This window comes from Pseudophryne corroboree, chromosome 2 (genome assembly GCF_028390025.1).
Source record: "Pseudophryne corroboree isolate aPseCor3 chromosome 2, aPseCor3.hap2, whole genome shotgun sequence".
NCBI lineage: Eukaryota > Metazoa > Chordata > Amphibia > Anura > Myobatrachidae > Pseudophryne > Pseudophryne corroboree.
This window is the reverse complement of record NC_086445.1, coordinates 417,071,190-417,093,220: the sequence shown is the minus strand read 5'-3', so window position 1 is coordinate 417,093,220 and position 22,031 is coordinate 417,071,190. Positions and strand designations below refer to the sequence as shown.

At 44.9% G+C, this 22,031-nt stretch overlaps 1 protein-coding gene across 1 annotated transcript in view; it reads left to right on the top strand.

Annotated features, from left to right (window-relative positions):
• The first annotated feature begins 18,399 nt into the window (after positions 1-18,399).
• TMEM47 (transmembrane protein 47) overlaps positions 18,400-22,031 on the top strand; it is a 181,921-nt gene continuing 178,289 nt past the window's right edge. The window contains exon 1 of the mRNA XM_063953485.1: positions 18,400-19,053. Coding sequence (XP_063809555.1) covers positions 18,834-19,053 — 220 coding nt within the window. The 5' untranslated portion in view covers positions 18,400-18,833. The remainder of the gene's footprint in view (positions 19,054-22,031) is intronic.

The following is a 22,031-nucleotide window of genomic DNA, read 5'->3' as shown; positions in this document are numbered from 1 at the left end:
ACAATAATTTATTGTTCTTTAATGTAATAGTTGAAATATAATGCCCCCCCTCCCTCCCTTCTCCTTTGCCTAAGACTGATCTAGCATCAGGACTAGTGTTTTTTTTGTCAATAATACTGCTTGGCATACTGTGTATAAGTTTACTATTGTGGCATAACATGTATAAGGGGTACTACTGTAGCATAATATGCATAAGGGGTACTACTGTGGTGCAACATGTATAAGGTATACTACCTTGTGGCATACTGTGTGTATAAGGGGCACTATTGTGTGGCATACTATGTTCAATGGTACTACTGTGCACAGGGCAAATCAAGAGAGGAGGAGGCCCATGTGCAGTCTCCATCCATGCCCCCTCCTTTGCAGCCAGCAGAGCAATAGACTATGGACACTAGGGTCTCCTAGTCAGTCAGTGCAGGTCTCCGAGCAAATGGAATGGCAACCATTGTCTTAGTGATAATGACCCTGAAATCACAGCAGCAACTCTTGAAAATACTGAAGAAGGGCCAGGACCAGGAGATGCAGATGAATTAGTTACACTTGAACTGCTTGACATTATACCACAAACTTTGCATAGTGAGACACGACCATCTCTTCCTTCATTTAAGACAGGCAAGCTGAACAGTATGGGGCACAAATTCACCAACTTGCTCAACTCAATACACCACTAAGGAATCACAACTGCACACTATATGTTGTCAACAACACTATAAGGTGGGTGTGGTACGCCTGACCGGCGGTCTCAGCATACCAACAGCGGGATCCAAGAAGCGGAATCCCTGCGAGGGGGGTGCGAGTGCAGCGAACCCGCAAGCGCTTGCCATGCTGCGGGCTCTGTGGCAGTCGCCACGGGTTCTATTCCCACTCTGAGTGTCATGGACACCCATGAGTGGGAAAAGTCCTGGTCGGTCTGCATGCCAACCGTCGGGATTGTGAGGGGGCGGGATGTAGGGGGTGGGGAGGGGGGGGTTATGTGACAGTCGGTCTCCTGACCACCGGTCAATTGACTACATCCAGATCATGTTGTGTACTAGTGTGGACACTGCCTAACAAAATGCACAACTCGAACCTACAAATACAAGAATCCTTTTTTATGTATATATAGGACTCCTACATTAGAAAGCAGGAGTCACAAAGTAATACACTGTGGGGTCTATTTAATAAGCCTAGGATGGAGATAAAGTGGCTGGAGATAAAATACCAGCCAATCAGCTCCTAACTGTCATTTTCCAAACACAGCTTAGACATGGCAGTTAGGAGGTGATTGGCTGATACTTTATCTCCGTCCACTTTATTTCCATCCAGGGCTTAGTAACTAGACCCCTAAGGGACTTAAGTAGCAGTGTGCTAACCTTTGAAGGTCAAGAATACCAGAAACAGTGGTCACTTTTACTACCATCACACCTCGCACAGCTTTAATACCAATATCAATTCCCAGGCGGGGTCTGTGCACCCGATGAGGATGTACATGCAGAAATCTGGGTGATCCTACTCCTCAAATATTATTAGTACACACATAGCTGCCTGGTTCCGAACATGACATTTTTAAATTGATACCAATGTTATTTATATGTTTTATTAAGCCAATGTTTAACTGCTTTTCATACACTGCCTCATATGGAGTTTGAATTTGGTAGTAAAATATATCAAAAGTACTTATGGATCTTATTTACAGATATGGTAATGGATTAATTCTGAATGATACTGTATGTCTAAAATTATGTCTACACATTCCACACATTGTAGTGACTGAGAAAGGAGAGTTTTATTGCAAGTAACAGTTTAACAACACTACATTATAGGAAATCACCAAAACTGTAGTTGTGTTAGATTTTGTATAAGAATTGGTAGGTTTATTTAGATACATTAAATACTTATCTTTGCAATTTGCAATATGATGTAGCTTGAAGTATTAGAAGCACTTTGGTCAGACAAACTTGCCACTGATTTAATAGTCTATGTTTTTTTTCTGTTGTCTGATTTGTTTGCCGGTTGTATTATGTTTACAAACACAATGGTTAATAAATTCTAGATTTCTATTCTAAATATTGATGGTGGGCCCAGTGGTCTAATGCCATCTGTTTGTGTGTAAAGTCTTTTTTCTCATTATTATTCTGTGATTTGGCCTTTAGTAAATCAACAATTTGCAAAATTGATGTAAAATCGCAAAAACAAACAAAAAACCCCAACAAAATTGATGCTTAAATATACCCCAGGCCGAGAGAGGGTAAGCAGTTAATCTCTAAAGGTCTAACCCTCATTGTCCAAAAATCAGGTTTCTGATAGCAAAATGATGTTGTGGATTTGCAAAAGAGCGAAAACAGATACATTTAAGCAAAAAAATCTTTGATTCTTATAGAAATCCAAGTGGTTTCATTTGGGTATTATTGTGTGAGAAGCAGTATTATCACATATCTGTTAGCAAAAGTTTTATGTATATGAGTGATTGTGCAAAAGCTCAAATAAATTATATAATTTTAAGGCAAAAAAATCATCTATACATGTTAACATCCTGTTTGCAGTTGGATATTCTTGTGTCAGAGCTGGCATCATCAAATTAATGCACTGGACACGTGACTTTGAATTAAAGTGTATTAATTGTAATTAAAAAAATATTTTATTCTTGTCACAATCCAAGCGGTTACAGCTGGTCATTATTGTGCAAGGGGAAGTATTAGATCTATCCTAACAGGTGGCTAAAATAATGGCCCTCATTCCGAGTTGTTCGCTCGCTAGCTGCTTTTAGCAGCATTGCACACGCTAAGCTGCCGCCCTCTGGGAGTGTATCTTAGCAGAATTGCGAACGAAAGATTTGCAGAATTGCGAATAGAAATTTCTTAGCAGTTACTGAGTAGCTCCAGACTTACCCAGCCATTGCGATCAGTTCAGTCAGTTTCGTTCCTGGTTTGACGTCACAAACACACCCAGCGTTCGCCCAGACACTCCCCCCGTTTCTTCAGACACTCCCGCGTTTTTCCCAGAAACGCCAGCGTTTTTTCGCACACGCCGAGAAAACGTCCAGTTTCCGCCCAGAAACACCCACTTCCTGTCAATCACACTACGATCACCAGAACAATGAAAAATCCTTGTTATGCCGTGAGTAAAATACCTAACTTTTGTGTAAAATAACTAAGCGCATGCGCTCTGCGAACCTTGCGCATGCGCAGTAAGCGACTAATCGCAATATAGCGAAAATCGGCAACGGGCGAACAACTCGGAATGACCACCAATGAGCGCTGTTGCTATGAGACTCTAGACAACAACCCCAACCCCCCCTCCCCCAAAAAAATAATATATATATATATATATATATATATATATATTTACATGTAACTTGAACTTGAAACTTCTACTAATTATATGCACCTAATCATGTGCCTTAAGCGGCAGATTGGGACATGTAAGAGCCAGTCACTTGCATTGTACATCTATGTTTGAGCTGCAAAATTGTTTCCTAGGCCATAGTGACATATATTTTATAACAGCTGTGACAAATGTCCAACTAAAAAGAGGATTAGCAACTTGTCACTAGGTGGGGCCATTGGGGTTTGGTCTATTTATAGAAAATCTAAATATAATAGCAGTATAAGAGTGTTCATGTGAAAGAGAAAAAAACCCCAAAACAACCACAACAACGACTGCTGACTTTCAATTACGATAGATTATATGGCTATATGTCAGAAATGCAGACAGAGATAGCAGTGGAAGACTGTTCATGTGAAAATAAACAATATAAATCAACAAGCTATCCAAGCAAGTCCCTAAATGTAATGGTTTCAGAATGCCAATTGTTCACTTTCCTTTACAACAGATTACACAGAAAAAATGCCTGAAATGCAGAGATGTTTCAGTATTACAGTGATAATGTGAAACAGAAGAGACACCAACAAGTTTGTATTGCATAGCCCAAAAATTAAATGGTTTGAGAAAGCCAATTTTGACTTTCATTCACAATAGATAATACAGTAATTACAGCAATATGTCTGACATGTAGAGGGATAGCAGCATCAGAGTGATCATTTAACAAAGGAACATACACCAAGGTGACCAAAGGCAAACTGTACAAGTGTACAATCCCCCCACAACCCCTACTGGAGACAGACTATGGAACTCAATTGGTTTGTCATTTGTTTGGTAGATAAAACATGAAGGGAGCTATGAGTGGGAAACAGCAAGGCTTGCCTCAATTCCATAGCTTATGACAGAAAAGCTGCAATTACACAAATTAATATTAATATTAGTAGGTGTGACTGCATTTCAGCACTGTGATTTTGTAGTTTGCATGCATTTAGATTAATGATAGTCTAGATTTCTGTAGGAAATATTTGACATGTAAGATTAAGAAGATGCCTTATAGAAATAAAAAATAAAAAAAATCACCACTGGAATGCAGCTTTACAGATTCTGCTAGTAATTGGGGGCAACGTTCTGTCTCATGCAATTTGTAGTTCATTCATTTTGATGAAAATCAGCATTTCTACATTATTTGGAAGTAGCTTCCTGTGATGATCACTCACAATGTTCCCAGCTGTGCTAAACAATCTGAGGCTGATTCTGAAGCAGACCCATCCGCAGGAGCTTTTTCGCCTACCTGTGGATGACTACTTTATGGTAATGCGCAAATCCGCCTTTGCATTTTGAAGCTTATCACGCCCACTGTTCTTAGGTCTGCTGCAACAGCTATAATCATTAGTACAGTATCTGGACTTCTACCAGCCCCATGCAACAGCAGGGCCAAAATATATGGCTGAAACAGATATCCCATCTTTATTCTCACACGGAGAATGAGCATAGCAGTTGGCTGACATGCCCACAATATTCCAGCTTGACATAAAAGTACTGAGTAATTGCATGGTCACCACCCAGTTACCGACCAGAAGCGCCAATTTCATGGATAGTGAGGTCCGTCAATGGATGGACCAAATTCTTACTCAATAGCGATCTCCATCCATGTGCACATACCTTATCCGGTGCCAAAGTTTACTTTCACTGGTGAATGCTTAGAAGCTGAAGCTTACGCAGGCTGGCCGTCAAATCCGGGCTCTTGGGTCCAGGAAATCTGCATCCAACAACGATTCATTACAATTATTTTTTCTGTTTTCAATCATCATGGTGTCTTCTAGAATCAATAATCAAAAGTACAAACTAGATAATTTAATAAATGGTTTAGTTTGGATCCAATGGTGAAGGTCAAAAAACAGTTCACGGTAAAATCTTTATGCTGCACTTAAATAATTGTGAAACTGAAGGTTGCTTACTAACAACAATGAAATATGTACATCAGCACTAAAACTAAACTTCAACTAGACTTTATTTTTCCTTTTGTTAACTGGAATAGGTGAGGATCAGTTGCCATGGTTTTACTGCAGATTGGTACCTTTGAGCAATATCAGTTAATATCCATCACCATGTCCTATGTTTTTTTATTTATTACTACAATTGAGAGCAATACAAATGAATGAATAGTGCAGAAAATAACTTTAACACATTTAAATGTTTTTCATTCGTTGGCCTTTATGAATCCAGCTAAAGAAAACTGGAATATTGTTCACTGAAAAAAAATACAGCACAATACATACCAAAGGTAGAATCTAATTGCATGTGATGTTCTCTAACCCGCAAGTTAATATGGCAACATCTGCACTTTATGTCCGCTCGGACTTTCACCTGCATTTCTGAAAGTCTACTCACTGTATCTCTCACACAGCCGCCACTCCTACTTCCAGTTTTCCTTCCCTCCGTTTTCCTCATTCACTCTGTATCTACCTAATCCTTTATTCTTCCCCCCCGTTCCTGCCTCTATTTACCCTCCCCCCAGCTCAAACACCTGCTACTCCCCCCCTCTCCCCTCCTCTATCTGCCTTAAACCCATCTGCTACCCAATCCCTCCTCATCTTTCCTGTTACTCCACTCTCATTCACTTCTCCCACACCACGGTTCTACTACCTCACCTCTAAGCCCTGCTGCCTCCCTCCTCTCCCAGTCATCTCACCTCATCACACTAAATGCCTTCCTTCTCCACCATCTGCAGCTTCCCTTCCTAGCTCATTAACCCCTCACCATATCTACACGCTCATCATCTCTGCCCTCTAATTTAATCTCACCTTAACACTGCAGCAACCCTGATAATTTCAATCACATCACTCCCACAAACACTGTCCCTCTCTACTGTGTCCTCTGGAATGCCAGATCTGTCTGTAATATACTGGTCCCTACCCATGACCTTTCATCTCCAGCTCCTGAATCTCCTAGCCATTACTGAAACCTGGATTACCCGCTCTGACACCACTCCACCTGCTGCTCTCTCTACTCCGGGGCCTTGCATTCTTTCACTCACCCGGCCTGGGCATTTATTATGGTGGTGGTGGTGGTGGTGGTGTTGGGGTTCTTCTATCTTTTGTTTATTTTTACCAACCCATTCCACCAGAATCATCCCTTACATTCTCTATATTTGAGATTCATGCTTCATGATTCCGCCTCTTCCAATATGTTCATCTTAGAGTAGCTTTCAATTTCCGCCACCCCTGACCTTCCCTTCACATTCCTTGACAACTTTCCATCTCAAAAATATCTCCAGGATCAGATCCTTTTTCACCCTGGATGCTGCTAAGGCCCTCATCCACTCACTGTTCATTTCCATATTGAACTAGTGTAACCTCCTCCTATCTGGCCTCCCTGACATCCGCCTCTCTCCATTACAATCTGTGATCCATGCTCCTGCTTAGCACATCTTCCTCTCTAAGCATACTGTGTCATCCTTCCTTTCCTACAAGCCCTACACTGGCCCCCCATCTCATTCAGATCCCAATTCAAGCTTCTTGCACTCACTTACAAAGCCCTCACACATTCATATTTCTGACCTCATCTCCCTTCACAGTCCCGCACATTCTCTTCATTCCTCAGATTACCGCCTGTACTGCCAACCGATTACTTCCTCTCCTTTCCATCTCCAAGAGTTTGCCTGTGGTACTCCTTATTTCTGTAATTCTCTCTCACTCCCTATCATACTGTTCACCTCTCTATAAAACTTCAGATGGGCTTTCAAGACCCACTTCTTCCCAAAACCCAGCCATCTCTCAGTCTGACCCTCTGTCCCTTGCTCACTGTCTACCCTATCTGTGTCACCCCTGTCTATCTGACCCTCCCCTTTATAATGTAAGCTCTCATGAGCAAGGCCCTCTTCCCTCATGTGGTTTGGCTTCTCTACTTGTACTTCCATCTTCTCCATGCACCTTTCAATGGTACCTAATCATTGGTTTCTGCCATCTTACTGCTTATTTCATCCATCTACTCTCTACCTATACACAAAAGTTGAGAGCGGTTAAGGCTGTTGTCAAGACTGTTAAGAAATGGACCAATGAGGCTAAGATGAAGCTCCAGGCCTGCTTCGACTGCATGGAATGGGGGGTCTTCGAAGCCTTGGCAACCAACCTGAACAACCTGACAGACACTGTCACATCCTACATCAGCTACTGTGAGGACATGTGTGTACCTACCAAGACATACTGCATTTACAACAACAACAAGCCATGGTTCAATGCCCAGCTCAGACAATTTCATCGGGCCAAAAAGGAGGCCTATAGCAGCGATGACAAAGCACTATACAACCAAGCTAGGAACTCTATGAATAAAGAAATCATGCTAGCAACAAATCAGTTCTCAGACAAGCTGACAAACAATCTCTCCACCAATGACTCCGTATCTGTATGGAAAGGAATGCAATCCATAACCAACTACAAGAAAACATTGAAGTCCACCACCATGCACCAAGACCTAGCAGACGAGCTGAACCACTTTTATTGCAGGTTCACAAAAGAAGTCCTCTGCAACCCAAATAATCACCTCTACAATGCCCTGAACACCGACGGCCAACTCCAGGCACTGCAAATTGCCCAAGAAGAGGTGGAGGCATTGTTCAAAAGGGCCAGACCCAGGAAAGCTCCGGGTCCTGATGGAGTGTCACCACCTGCCCTGAGAGCATGTGTGGGTCAGCTCGCCCCCATATTCACCAAGATCTCCAACAAATAACTGGAGCTACAGAAAGTCCCTTCCTGCCTTAAAAGGTCTACTATCGTCCCGGTCCCCAAGAAACCCTCTATTATGAACGTCTGTGGTCATGAAAATGTTCGAGCGTCTGGTTTTGAATCACCTGAAAACTGTGACTGGCCCCCAACTGGAGCCCCTACAGTTCACCTATCGATCGAATCGGTGTGTCGAGGATGCAGTTAACCTGGGCATGCACTACATTCTGTCATGTCTGGCAGGGTTTGAGGATCCGGCAGCTGAGATTTGCCCGAGGAGGTAGCAGGCTGTGAATGAACCAGATGAGGGGGCTGGATATAGTTCCTTCGCATGGGACATGGAGCAATGAAGAACGTAGGCGAGGTTTGAGAGTCAATGGAAAGTATTTATTATGTACAGGGCTGAGGTAGAGAACCGAGGCTGAAGCACAATGGTTAAAGACGTGGCTGGAGGTGAAGAACTGCGGACTGTGATTCGAAAGACGAGACTGTAGATGATGAACTGTGGAACTGTGGATGGTAGTTGAAAACGTGGCTGGAGACAAGGACTGTGGACTGTGGTTTGGAAAACGAGGCTTGAAGATGATAATCTGCAGGCTGTGGTCAGTGGTACAAAGGCGTGGCTGGTGAAGGAGATCTGTGGAGTGTGGCTTGAAAGACGAGGCAGAAGACCCGGGGCCGACTGTGCCCAAAGAGTCTTACTGGACCCGGGTTTTCCAGGAGCGCTTCCACAGGCAGTAGCAGGCAAGAAACGGCAGGGCTGCAGCAGCAACAGAGAACCGACCAAGCAGGATCAGGAGGAACCAAGATACAGCAGGAATCCTGGGAGCACAGGCTAAAGCACCTACAACAGGGTTGTAACTTGAAGCACTGGCATCCTTGTCCTAAACCAGCCCCCTTTTATAGGGAAAGCTTCCCCTGGATTGGCTGGAAGAAACAGTAAACAGGAACTATGCTTAAAACTTGGTCTCCAACATGGCGGCGCCCAGAAATGTAGACCTTTTTGCAAAGCCACATTTCTCACTGCCCCTGGCCTCCAAGCAACGGTTCAGCAAGAGCGACCCGCTGTAGCGCCGTCCCGCCGCCACGAGCGGACCCCCTCACCGCCGCTACTGCTGCCCACGGATCCGGCGCAGCAGCCCACCTCCGCCACTGCCCGCACAACGCCAAGGAAGCCAGACCCGCGGCCCCAGCATACCGGTAAGATTCCGGACGCTGACAGTACCCCCCCTTTGCGGGTGGACTCCGGACACCTATGTGGTTTAGTTGGAAACTTGGCATGAAATGTCCATAGAAGTCTTGGAGCATGGACATCCTCTGCATCTACCCAAGATCTCTCCTCTGGCCCATACCCCTTCCAATCAACAAGGTACTGGATGCGACCATAACGTCTGCGAGAATCGAGGATCTTGTGAATCTCAAATTCATCTCCATGTGCTGATTGGATCTTGGGTGATTTAGGCAGAGCGGCTCTGAACCGATTAAGTACCAGTGGTTTTAAGAGAGAAATATGAAATGCATTAGGAATTCTTAACTGCGGAGGTAATTTCACTTTGTAAGCCACAGGATTCAACACTCTTTCGATTGGGTAAGGCCCAATAAATCTGGGAGCAAACTTTTTTGTAGGAACCTTTAATCTTAGGTTACGTGTGGAAACCCAAACCCGATCTCCTACCTTAAGGCTTGGTACAGCTTTTCGTTTCAGATCTGCATAGGTCTTATATCTCTTGGATGTCTTGAGCAAAGTCTTGTGAACTTGTTTCCAGGCTTCAGTAAATTGATGAAGTGTTGACTCTGCGGCCGGAACCTCGAGCGTAGGCAGAAGTTGGAAGTCAGGAACTCTTGGATGGTAACCATAATTAATGAAGAATGGAGAAGATTTTGTGGCAGAGTGATAAAGATTGTTATGGGCAAATTCTGCGAACAGGAGGAAGTCCAGCCAGTCGTCCTGTGAGGAGGACATGAATAAACGCAGAAAAGTCTCCAGATCCTGGTTCACTCTCTCTGTTTGACCATCCGTTTGAGGATGATATCCTGAGGAGAAGTTCAATTTCACGCCAAGAGCAGAACATAGGGATCTCCAAAACCTGGCCACAAATTGAGGACCTCTATCAGACATGATTTCCTGGGGTAGACCATGGAGTCGAAAGATCTCTGCTATAAACAATTTTGCCAACTGGGATGCAGATGGAAGATTAGCCAGAGGAACAAAGTGTGCCATTTTAGAGAATCGGTCAACTATGACCCATACGGTGTTCCGCCCACCAGACATAGGTAAATCTGTAATAAAGTCCATAGAAATATGCGTCCATGGTCTTAGTGGTACCGGCAAAGGATGGAGTAACCCGGCAGGTGGACCTTTGGGACTTTTATGCTGGGCACATTTTGGACAGGCAGCTACGAATTCCTGAACGTCAATCCTGAGATGAGGCCACCAGTAGGAGCGCTGAATGAATTTAAGTGTCTTATGACCGCCCGCATGCCCCATAAAGGAGGAGGAGTGAGCCCATGTAAGAAGTTTTTTACGAAGATTTGGTGCAACGAAGATCTTCCCTGGAGGAGGAAGTGGAGAGGTATTAGTTGCAGAAAAAGAGGTGGAGTCCAGGATAAATTGCTCTTTTGAACGGTCAGAGGGTTCTTCTGAACTTAGGGAGCGAGATAATGCATCTGCCTTTTTGTTGAGGGAACCTGGTCGGTAACTGAGTTTAAAATTAAAACGGGTAAAGAAGAGTGCCCATCTTGCTTGGCGTGGGTTCAGACATCGGGCTGACTGTAGATACAGGAGGTTCTTGTGATCCGTGGTCACCGAAATTGGATGCTGAGCTCCCTCCAACAAATACCTCCACTCCTCAAAGGCCAACTTAATTGCCAGTAATTCCTGTTCCCCAATAGCATAATTCTGTTTAGCGGGGGAGAATCTTCGCGAGAAGAACGCACAAGGATGGACCTTCTTGTCCTCGAAAAGCTGGGATAATACTGCTCCTACTCCTACAGTAGAGGCATCAACCTCCACCAAGAACGGACGGCTAAGATCGGGTTGTCGAAGAACTGGAGCAGTCGTGAAGGCCTCCTTTAAAGATGAAAAAGCCTCCAAAGCCTCCGGAGACCACTTGGCAGGATCAGCTCCCTTCCTAGTTAATGCGGTTATAGGAGCTATGACAGAAGAATAATTTTGAATGAATCTTCGGTAGAAGTTAGCAAACCCAAGGAAACGTTGAATTCCTTTAAGGGTAGCTGGAAGTGCCCAATCCTGAATCGCCTGGACTTTAGCGGGGTCCATCTGTAACCTCTGCCCTGAAAGAATGTAACCGAGGAATGGAATCGTGGGTACTTCAAAGGTGCACTTCTCTAATTTACAGAATAACTGATTCCTTTGTAAACGAGTTAACACTTCTTTGACTTGTTCCCAGTGGGTCTTCAGATCCCTAGAAAAAATGAGGATGTCATCCAGATACACTACCAAGCAGTCATAGAGGAGATCTCTGAAGATTTTGTTAACGAACTCTTGAAAGACGGCTGGGGCGTTACATAGGCAAAAAGGCATTACCAGGTATTCGTAATGGCCGTCGCGGGTATTAAATGCCGTCTTCCATTCGTCCCCTGGGCGAATACGTATTAGATTGTAGGCCCCCCGTAAGTCCAACTTAGTAAATACAGTAGCTCCTTTAACACGGTCGAACAGTTCTGAAATCAGAGGTAATGGATCTCTGTTCTTAATTGTTATGTCATTGAGACCTCTATAGTCAATACAGGGCCGCAACCCCCCCATCCTTCTTTTTGACGAAGAAAAACCCTGCTCCGGCCAGAGATGTAGAAGACCTGATGAACCCTTTCTCCAAGTTCTCCCGTATATACTCCGACATGGCCTGTGTCTCGGGAAGTGAGAGAGGGTAAATTCGACCTCGGGGAGGAGTCTTACCGGGTACTAGCTTAATGGGACAATCCCAAGTACGATGCGGAGGCAAGGTGTCCGCCCCATGCTTACTGAAAACATCTTGAAAAGATTGGTACTCCACAGGAAGGCTGGAAGGGTTGGAAGAACAGAGAGGTCTAACTGAAGGTAAACAGTTCTGAAAGTAGTCTTGTCCCCAAGAGAGAACATCCATAGTTTGCCAATCAATGTGGGGATTGTGTCTGATTAACCATGGAAAACCTAGGATTAGTTCATGAGAGGCTTTAGGAATTACAAGGAAAGAGATTTCTTCTGAATGGATAACTCCGACCTTCATCTTGAGAGGAATAGTACGAAAGGATATAATACCCTCTGGGATATAACTTCCATCCACTGCGGTAACAGAAATGGTACGATCCAAAGGAACCGTTTGTATTCCAGATCGTTTGACCAGAGTTGACGTAATGAAGCTTTCGGCGGCTCCGGAGTCGAGTAGTGCAGGGATAAGAAGAGAAGAAGAAGGGAGCTCCAATTGGGTAAACAGGACAGACTCTTTCTTGGTATGTAATTCTGAGAATTCTCCTAGCTTGACCTCTCCAGCACAAACTAGGAGCGGGTGTTTCCTGGACGTAGACTGCAAGTTTTAACATAGTGATCAGATGCACCACAATACAGGCAGAGGTTCCCTTGTCGCCGTCTCTGACGTTCTTCATTGGAGAGGTGGGAGCGATTAATCTGCATGGGTTCTTCCACAGTTGGTGATGATGGTATTGGTGGAAGAACAACTCTAGGCTTAGGGCAATCTGACCGCAACCTCTCCATACAGCGTTCTCTGTACCTCAGATCTAACTTATTGCATAAAGAAATTAGTTTATCCAAGTTATCAGGTACGTCCTGAGTTGCGAGGTCATCTTTGATCTTTTCGGAGAGACCGCTCCAGAAAGCTGCAATGAGAGCCTCCTCGTTCCAGTTCAGTTCTGAGGAAAGGGTGCGAAACTGGATCACGTACTGACTGACCGTACGCGTGCCCTGACGCAGGCGCAGGATCTCCAATGAGGCGGCAGAAGTCCTGCCCGGTTCGTCGAAGATTCTTCGAAAGGTGGCCATGAATTCTGGATAGTTAGATAAGATGGGATCCATCCTCTCCTACAAAGGTGAAGCCCATTCCAACGCTTGCCCGGTAAGTAAAGAAATTATATTGGCTACTTTGGTTCGTGCTGATGGGAAGTTGGCCGACTGTAGTTCGAACTGGATTTCGCACTGGTTAAGAAACCCGCGGCATTGTTTTGGATTCCCATCAAATTTACTGGGAGGTGGCAAATGCAAACGTGGAAGTGGTACTGGTACAGGAGGAAGCGGGACCGGAAGTGCCAATGTGGGAGCAGCTGTAGATACTTGAGGGGCCGTCATGGCAACACAGAGAGAATCGAGATGTTCGGACATACTCTGCATGAACTGCACGATTTGAGATTGTGTGGCCTCCTGCTTACTTAAGCAAGACCAGATATCTGCAGTTGAATCCCCTCCTGAGGCCTGATCACCCGTCGAATCCATTGGGCCAGTGCTTACTGTCACGTCTGGCAGGGTTTGAGGATCCGGCAGCTGAGATTTGCCCGAGGAGGTAGCAGGCTGTGAATGAACCAGATGAGGGGGCTGGATATAGTTCCTTCGCATGGGACACGGAGCAATGAAGAACGTAGGCGAGGTTTGAGAGTCAATGGAAAGTATTTATTATGTACAGGGCTGAGGTAGAGAACCGAGGCTGAAGCACAATGGTTAAAGACGTGGCTGGAGGTGAAGAACTGCGGACTGTGATTCGAAAGACGAGACTGTAGATGATGAACTGTGGAACTGTGGATGGTAGTTGAAAACGTGGCTGGAGACAAGGACTGTGGACTGTGGTTTGGAAAACGAGGCTTGAAGATGATAATCTGCAGGCTGTGGTCAGTGGTACAAAGGCGTGGCTGGTGAAGGAGATCTGTGGAGTGTGGCTTGAAAGACGAGGCAGAAGACCCGGGGCCAACTGTGCCCAAAGAGTCTTACTGGACCCGGGTTTTCCAGGAGCGCTTCCACAGGCAGTAGCAGGCAAGAAACGGCAGGGCTGCAGCAGCAACAGAGAACCGACCAAGCAGGATCAGGAGGAACCAAGATACAGCAGGAATCCTGGGAGCACAGGCTAAAGCACCTACAACAGGGTTGTAACTTGAAGCACTGGCATCCCTGTCCTAAACCAGCCCCCTTTTATAGGGAGAGCTTCCCCTGGATTGGCTGGAAGAAACAGGAAACAGGAACTATGCTTAAAACTTGGCCTCCAACATGGCGGCGCCCAGAAATGCAGACCTTTTTGCAAAGCCACATTTCTCACTGCCCCTGGCCTCCAAGCAACGGTTCAGCAAGAGCGACCCGCTGTAGTGGCGTCCTGCCGCCACGAGCAGACCCCCTCACTGCCGCTACTGCTGCCCACGGATCCGGCGCAGCAGCCCACCTCCGTCGCTGCCTGCACAACGCCAAGGAAGCCAGCCCCGCGGCCCCAGCGTACCGGTAAGACTCCGGACGCTGACACATTCTACAGCACCTAGATATTCCCGGTACCTACGCGAGGGTCCTGTTTGTCGATTTCAGCTCGATCTTCAATATAATTGTCCCCAGCATCCTCCACCCCAAATTACTTCACCTAGGGGTCCCAGAAGCTACTTGTTCCTGGATAGTAGACTTCCTGACAGAGAGGACACAGGTGGTGAAAGCGGGGGAATTCACCTCTCAAGTGCGGTCCATTAGTATAGGGGCCCCTCAGGGCTGAGTCCTCTCACCCCTGCTCTTCTCCCTGTACAAAAAAGACTGCACCTCAGAGGCGTAATCAGTAAAGATCATCAAATTCGCCAATGACACCACTGTCATCGGCCTCATCAAGGACGGGGATGAATCTGCCTATAGATGGAAAGCAGACCGGTTGGCCCAGTGGTGCAGCCACAACAACCTTGAGCTCAATCCCCTCAAAACTGTTGAGATGATAGTGGACTTCAGGAAGAAGTCAGCTAGTGCACCTCCACTAACGATTGGTGACAGTGTGGTATCGCTAGTGGACTCCTTCAAGTTTCTAGGGACCACAATCTCCCGGGACCTTAAATGGGGGTCCAACACTGACGCCACTGTTGGGAAAGCGCAGCAGAGGTTGTTCTTCCTCAGGAAACTAAGGAAGTTCAACATCCCACAGAAGCTTCTGCTCCTCTTCTACTCCGCGATTGTGGAGTTGGTACTGTGCTCCTCGATACTGGTATAGTACAGCTCCGCCAGCACGAGGGACAGATGCAGGCTCTAAAAGGTGGTCAGAACCACAGAGATCATCAGGGCTGACCTTCCCTCAGTCCAGGACCTGTACCTGTCCAGAGCTAAAAAGCAGGCAACAAAGATAGTAAAGGACCAGCTACACCCCGGCCACAGCATGTTTAACTTGCTTCCTTCAGGCAGGCGTTACAGGACTGTCCCCGCCAGGTCCACCAGAAACCTCAAAAGTTTCTTTCCCCAAGCGATCCGTCTGCTGAACTCCTGAACATTGATTGACTAGACGTACATGTAACTCAGTTGTGTCCCTACGATATTCCTATCTGTATTACTTTACTTGCCCCCACATGCTTATCTGTTACCTACTTGGCTGTTATATGGCAAACTGAAGACAAATTCCTAGTATACGCAAGTATACTTGGCCAATAAAGCTGATTCTGATTCTGAGTGTTATAATGACTAAAGCAGTAATGTTTATATACCATGTACTTGTTTTTGCTTTGTCTAGTTTTGTAATTCAATGTTTTCTCGCGTGCTCATGTGTTTATGTACTTTGCTAGGCACGATGGAACCCTTGTGGCGCCATATAAATAAAGGATGATAATAATAATATTCACTGCAAAAATCAGGCCCCTATGCTACTGTGACTGTCTCTTTCACTAAAGAATGCATATTGGGGGTAATTCCAAGTTGATCGCAGCAGGAATTCTGTTAGCAATTGGGCAAAACCATGGCCCTCATTCCGAGTTGATCGGTCGCAAGGCGAATTTAGCAGAGTTACACACGCTAAGCCGCCGCCTACTGGGAGTGAATCTTAGCTTCTTAAAATTGCGACCGATGTATTCGCAATATTGCGATTACTAACTACTTAGCAGTTTCAGAGTAGCTCCAGACTTACTCTGCCTGTGCGATCAGTTCAGTGCTTGTCGTTCCTGGTTGACGTCACAAACACACCCAGCGTTCGCCCAGGCACTCCCACCGTTTCTCCGGCCACTCCTGCGTTTTTTCCGGAAACGGTAGCGTTTTCAGCCACACGCCCCTGAAACGCCGTGTTTCCGCCCAGTAACACCCATTTCCTGTCAATCACATTACGATCGCCGGAGCGAAGAAAAAGCCGTGAGTAAAAATACTTTCTTCATAGTAAAGTTACTTGGCGCAGTCGCAGTGCGAACTTTGCGCATGCGTACTAAGCGGATTTTCACTGCGATGCGATGAAAAAGAACGAGCGAACAACTCGGAATGAGGGCCCATGTGCACTGCAGGGGAGGCAGATATAACATGTGCAGAGAGAGTTAGATTTGGGTGTGGTGTGTTCAATCTGCAATCTAATTTGCAGTGTAAAAATAAAGCAGCCAGTATTTACCCTGCACAGAAACAAAATAACCCACCCAAATCTAAGTCTCTCTGCAAATGTTATATCTGAACCCCCTGCAGTGCACATGGTTTTGCCCAACTGCTAAAAAATTTCCTGCTGCGATCAACTTGGAATTACCCCCATTGTGTCTGTGATTTCGGGGACAATTGCAGCCAACTCTGCATAACTCCCCTAGTGATAGGTTGTTATTTATATCAATGTAACATTTTTGTTTTTAAGTATAATATATTTACAAAAAAATGAAAGTTAATCCCAAGCACTAGATAGAAATCAGTGCCGTAACTACGTGTGGGCCAACGGTGCATTGCCCACAGCGCAACTGCGCTGTAGGCGCATCCGCTGACCCACACACGTCGCACAGGGCTGCGCCGCACAAGAGAAACCAGCGTGCAGCCGACAAGCTGCAGCGCCCGGCAACCTTGTCAGTATGTAATATAGACTGGCCGCCGGGCACTGTAGCTTGTTGTCTCCATGCTGTGGTCTCCCTGGCATTGTTGAAGGACGGCGTAGCTGCTCCCCCTCTCCCCCCCCCCCCCGACACTGTTATCTCACGGCACCGGCGGCATCTAGGAGCAGAGAGGTGACTTCCCCCGTGCTGTGGGATCCCAGGAAGAGTGGCGGCTCCCCTGACGGCAGGCAAGTCTCTCCCTCCCTTTCTTTCTCTCTCTCTCTCCCCCCCCCACACTCTCTCTCTCCTTCTCTCCCTCTGTAAAAAAAAAAAAAAAAGGGGGGGACTGCCTGTCTAATGTGTAAAAAAAAGGGGGGGGACTGCCTGTCTAATGTGTACAAAAAAAAGGGGGACTGCCTGTCTAATGTGTAAAAATGGGGGACTGCCTGTTTAATGTGTAAGAATGGGGGACTGCCTGTCTAATGTGGAAAAATAGGGGACTCTGCCTGTCTAATGTGGAAAAAAGGGGGACTGCCTGGCTAATATGTAAAAAGGGGGACTGCCTGTCTATTGTGTAAAAATGGGGATTCTGCCTGTCTAATGTGTAAAAATGGCGATTCTGTATGTCTTATGTGTAAAAAGAGGGACTGCCTGTCTAATGTGTAAAAATGGGGGACTGCCTGTCTAATGTGTAAGAATGGGGGACTCTGCCTGTCTCATGTGGAAAAAAGGGGGCTTGCCTGTCTAATATGCAAAAAGGGAGACTGCTTGTCTAATGTGTAAAAAGGGGGACTGCCTGTTTAATGTGTAAAAAGGGGGACTCTTCCTGTCTAATGTGTAAAAATGGGGATTCTGCTTGTCTAATGTGTAAAAATGTGGATTCTGACTGTCTAATGTGTAAAAAGAGGGACTCTGCCTGCCTACCGTGTAAAAAGGGGGACTCTGCCTGCCTACAGCGCACAGTCACTGGCACCATTTTGCATAGGGGAGGCGCTGATGCTGTGTCTTGCACACAGCGCTAAAGTGTCTAGTTTCGGCATTGATAGAAATCATTAGAATGGGATTTAGTGGGCATCCAGATGGGATGCTATTTATATATGGGTTATTACTGTTATTGTTTTCCATACAAATAATTGAATTCTTTATTTAAAAAAAAAAAAAAACATTATCAAAGTGGATGAACTTTTACAATAGCATTATTTTCTCTAAACTAAAATTAGATATATACTATGCGATAATCATAAACTACATTGTATTTGGTAAAATAATAACTGTATATACTTAGAGCAATAAGCTGTACTGCACTAGAGACTGACTAATTTGAAAACTGAATGAAGCAGCACAGGGCACCTGCACATATTGAATCCTGAGATGTACACGCGTGTCATTGTCACCGTACTCCCTCCTCCGGAGCCGCCGCTGACGTCAGCAGCCTGGCCGGTGCCCCCTTGCAGCCAGCAGGAGGAGAAGGAGAGGGAGCAGAGAAGGAAAAGGCGAAGAAAGGAGAGGAAGGAGGGAGGGAGTTATGCAAAGACGGAGGTCACTGGGTAACAGTGCGCTTCTGTCCTGGAGCAGGGAGCAGCGAGCAGCATCTGAGTGTAAGGAAACAAGTAGCAGGCACAGAGGAACGGGACTCACTTATCATCATCACCACCACCAGAGATTAGCAACATCTCCTGCAGAGGAGCATCACATAAAACACTGCCTGCCCCATTACTTACCATCTGACTTACACCTCCTGCAGCCAGGAACTACAGTCCTCACAGTGTTCTATACAAACTGTAACTGGGTATCTCCTAGCATAAGCTATCAGTCTCACCCTGATCTCCGTTCCTTCCCCCTGTGCTGTCTACTTACTGAACCTGGGAGGGGACCATGGCTTCATCTGCCAGTGGGATGGAGGAAGTGCGCTCCTCGGTCCTCACCCCTCTGAAGCTGGTGGGACTTGTCTGCATCTTCCTGGCCCTGTGTCTGGATATCGGAGCCGTTCTGAGCCCAGCCTGGGTGACGGCGGACAACCAGTACTACCTGTCCCTGTGGGAGTCTTGCAAGAAACTAGGCAACGACTGGAAGTGCGAGTCAACATTGCAGAGCGGTGAGAGACTTCCCCATCTCCTAGTCCTCTCTCACACTCCATTCACCAGCGGCACCCCAGATCCTTGTCCTCACTCACACTCCATGCACCAGTAAGCACCCCAAATCCTTGTCCTCTCTCACACTCCATGCACCAGCAGCACCCCAGCTCCTTGTCCTCACTCACAATCAGTATACCTGCAGCACCACAGCTCCTAATCCTCACTCACACTCCATTTACCAGCAGTACCCTAGCTCCTTGTCCTCACTCACAATCAGTATACATGCAGCACTCTAGCTCCTTGTCCGCGCTCACACTCCATGCACCAGCAGCACCAAAGCTCGTGGTTCTCACTCACACTCCATTTACCAGCAGCACCCTAGCTCCTTGTCCTCACTCACAATCAGTATACATGCAGCACCCCAGCTCCTTGTCCTTACTCACACTCCATGCACCAGCAGCACCCTAGCTCCTTGTCCTGACAATCAGTGTACATGCAGCACTCTAGAGTCTAGCTCCTTGTCCTCGCTCACAATCAGTGTACATGCAGCACTCTAGCTCCTTGTTCTCGCTCACACTCCATGCACCAGCAGCACCAAAGCTCATGGTTTTCACTCACACTCCATAAACTGTACCAGCTGCACCCCAGCGTATTGTCCTCACTCATACTCTATGCACCAGTGGCTTCCCAGCTCATACACTCCATATGCCAGCAGCACCTCAGCTCCTTGTCCTCACTCACAATCAATAAACCAGCAGCACCCCAGCCCCTTGTCCTCACTTACACCCCATATACTAGATGCATTTGTCAGTCTTCTGTCTCCTGACACCCAACACATTTCCATCTGCAACTCTTCTATGAGTTTATATAAAGTAACACATTACAGTTTAAATCACTTGTGCTGTTTGAGTGTGAATATATGGTGCTGTTGGATGGTGTATGTGTTTTTGTGTATGTGTGCTCTGGTTTGTGTATGTGTGCACTGGCAACCTGCTACTCAGATGTGATTGAATAAAACAAAACTGCTTTGAGATGAAAGGATGACTATTTTATATAGTGCATTGTAAATTTTAGTGTCTGTGAATGGATCTGCTTTGACCTCTTGCAGACCCAGTAGGTTGTGGATTCCTGATATTTTCCTTTGTAGATTGTGACTCTGCTCCCTGATTCTGTGTTGGATACTGCATTGTTTAATCTCCTAATGCTCATCAGACCTGAATATATGTTGCTATATTTTTGCCACTGCAGTTGTGATGCAAATTTGACCACAGGTTGTGTTAAACCAGATTAGTCTCCTAGTTACAGGGTGTCTCTTATCACATATACAGTACAGTATGTATATTCCTGGCATCCTGATGTTTGGCAGTCATTTGTCAATGTACTATGATCAGAAACCCAACTTATCAAATTAGTTTAGATGGACACAATCCATGTAAATTGATTAAATCATCAGTTCAATTGGTATGAGCATATATAACTCATATTTACGGCATGCCATTTATGCATTTCTATTGTTTAATTGATATTTAATAGTGTGCATTGTTCAGTGATAATCACTGTATGCGCTATAGTACCTGCTTTCAAGTGTGGTTTATTGTTGTAAGTAAATGTGACACGCATATTCTGTTTGAGAGCATTCTGCTAAGCAAAATGTTGTTTTACGTACATCTTACGTCTTTGTTTCTATTACAACTAAATATATTGGCAATGTAATGCCTGTAGTCTATGCTCAAAGTACAATTTAGGTTAGATGAATCATTGTCTTTCTAGATTAAGCACATCCCCCAGTGAAATAGATGCCCAATATCACTGCATTTGTGAAATGTTCTAATTTAAAAGCTTTCAGCTGGAGTCAGAAAGACTACTGATGTAAGAAACAAATAAACCTCAATGCATGTTTTCTTTTTCGATACTATAATACAGCAAATATAATTTTACGTGGATCCTAAATGTGCTGAAAATGCTGTATCATGCTAATTATGGTCCTGAGTGCAATTATCAGCTCAGTACTCATTAGAAAGCCTATGACAAGTAATATGGACAAGTAATATGAGAAGATTAGTTTCCTGCATTTACTGTTTAAAAATTGAAGAAGACTGTTACACTGCTATTACAGAACTTACACTCATCCATTTTGCAGTTATTGTTTCTGTATTTGTATACATAACCACAGATGCAGCTATAATACTTTCTATTATATACTGTATATCATATCTATACTGTACTGTATGTCAAAATCCTACACTTCCCTCAGAAAGGATTCTCTCTTTTATATGATAATGGTTCCCTTTTGTACTTTGTAGCTGCTGCAACCATTAATTTTTACAAGAAGCATGTCAGTAACATTATGTTCATTATGCCCAAGAAAACAAAGGAGTAATACAATGGTATTATAACTTTACTGGCTGTTTTCTAAGTTGCCAAACCCACCTCCACTTCAACTATGAGTGCTGGTACAATATGCAGTTTTGGTATTTAAGTCCTTTTATTCTACATGTAGCTACTCAATGGCTTTTTTTTTGGCATTGTTGATTTTCAGTTATTATGCTACAGAAAATAGGATATGCTTTCAGATCCTCCTATAAGTATTTAAGTTAGATTTTGTGCAATCATTTTGGAGGTCTGACTAAGACTTGTAGCTGGAGAAGGACATTTATTAATGTGCATTTCTCAAATCTCCTTAGCAACTGCAATTATATCAATTCGTTAGCTTCCTTTGATAATATCCACAGTTACCAGATTCATTTTCTGTATACTTAAAATAGCAAAGAGCTTAAACTGAAGTTTTTCCATTTCTTAGCTGCATTTTCTGCATGCATGTTTCAGTGATTGTATGCTTGAGACTGTGTATGTGAAGTTGAAAGGCCATGACAAAGCTTGTTGAGGATAATGCAAGATGGCTTATGCTATTTCTAAAGGCTCATTTCATGTCAGCAGTCTCCTTTTTCTGGAGAAAACAAAAGAATTGCTTTACAATATGAGAAATGTTGCATTTTCA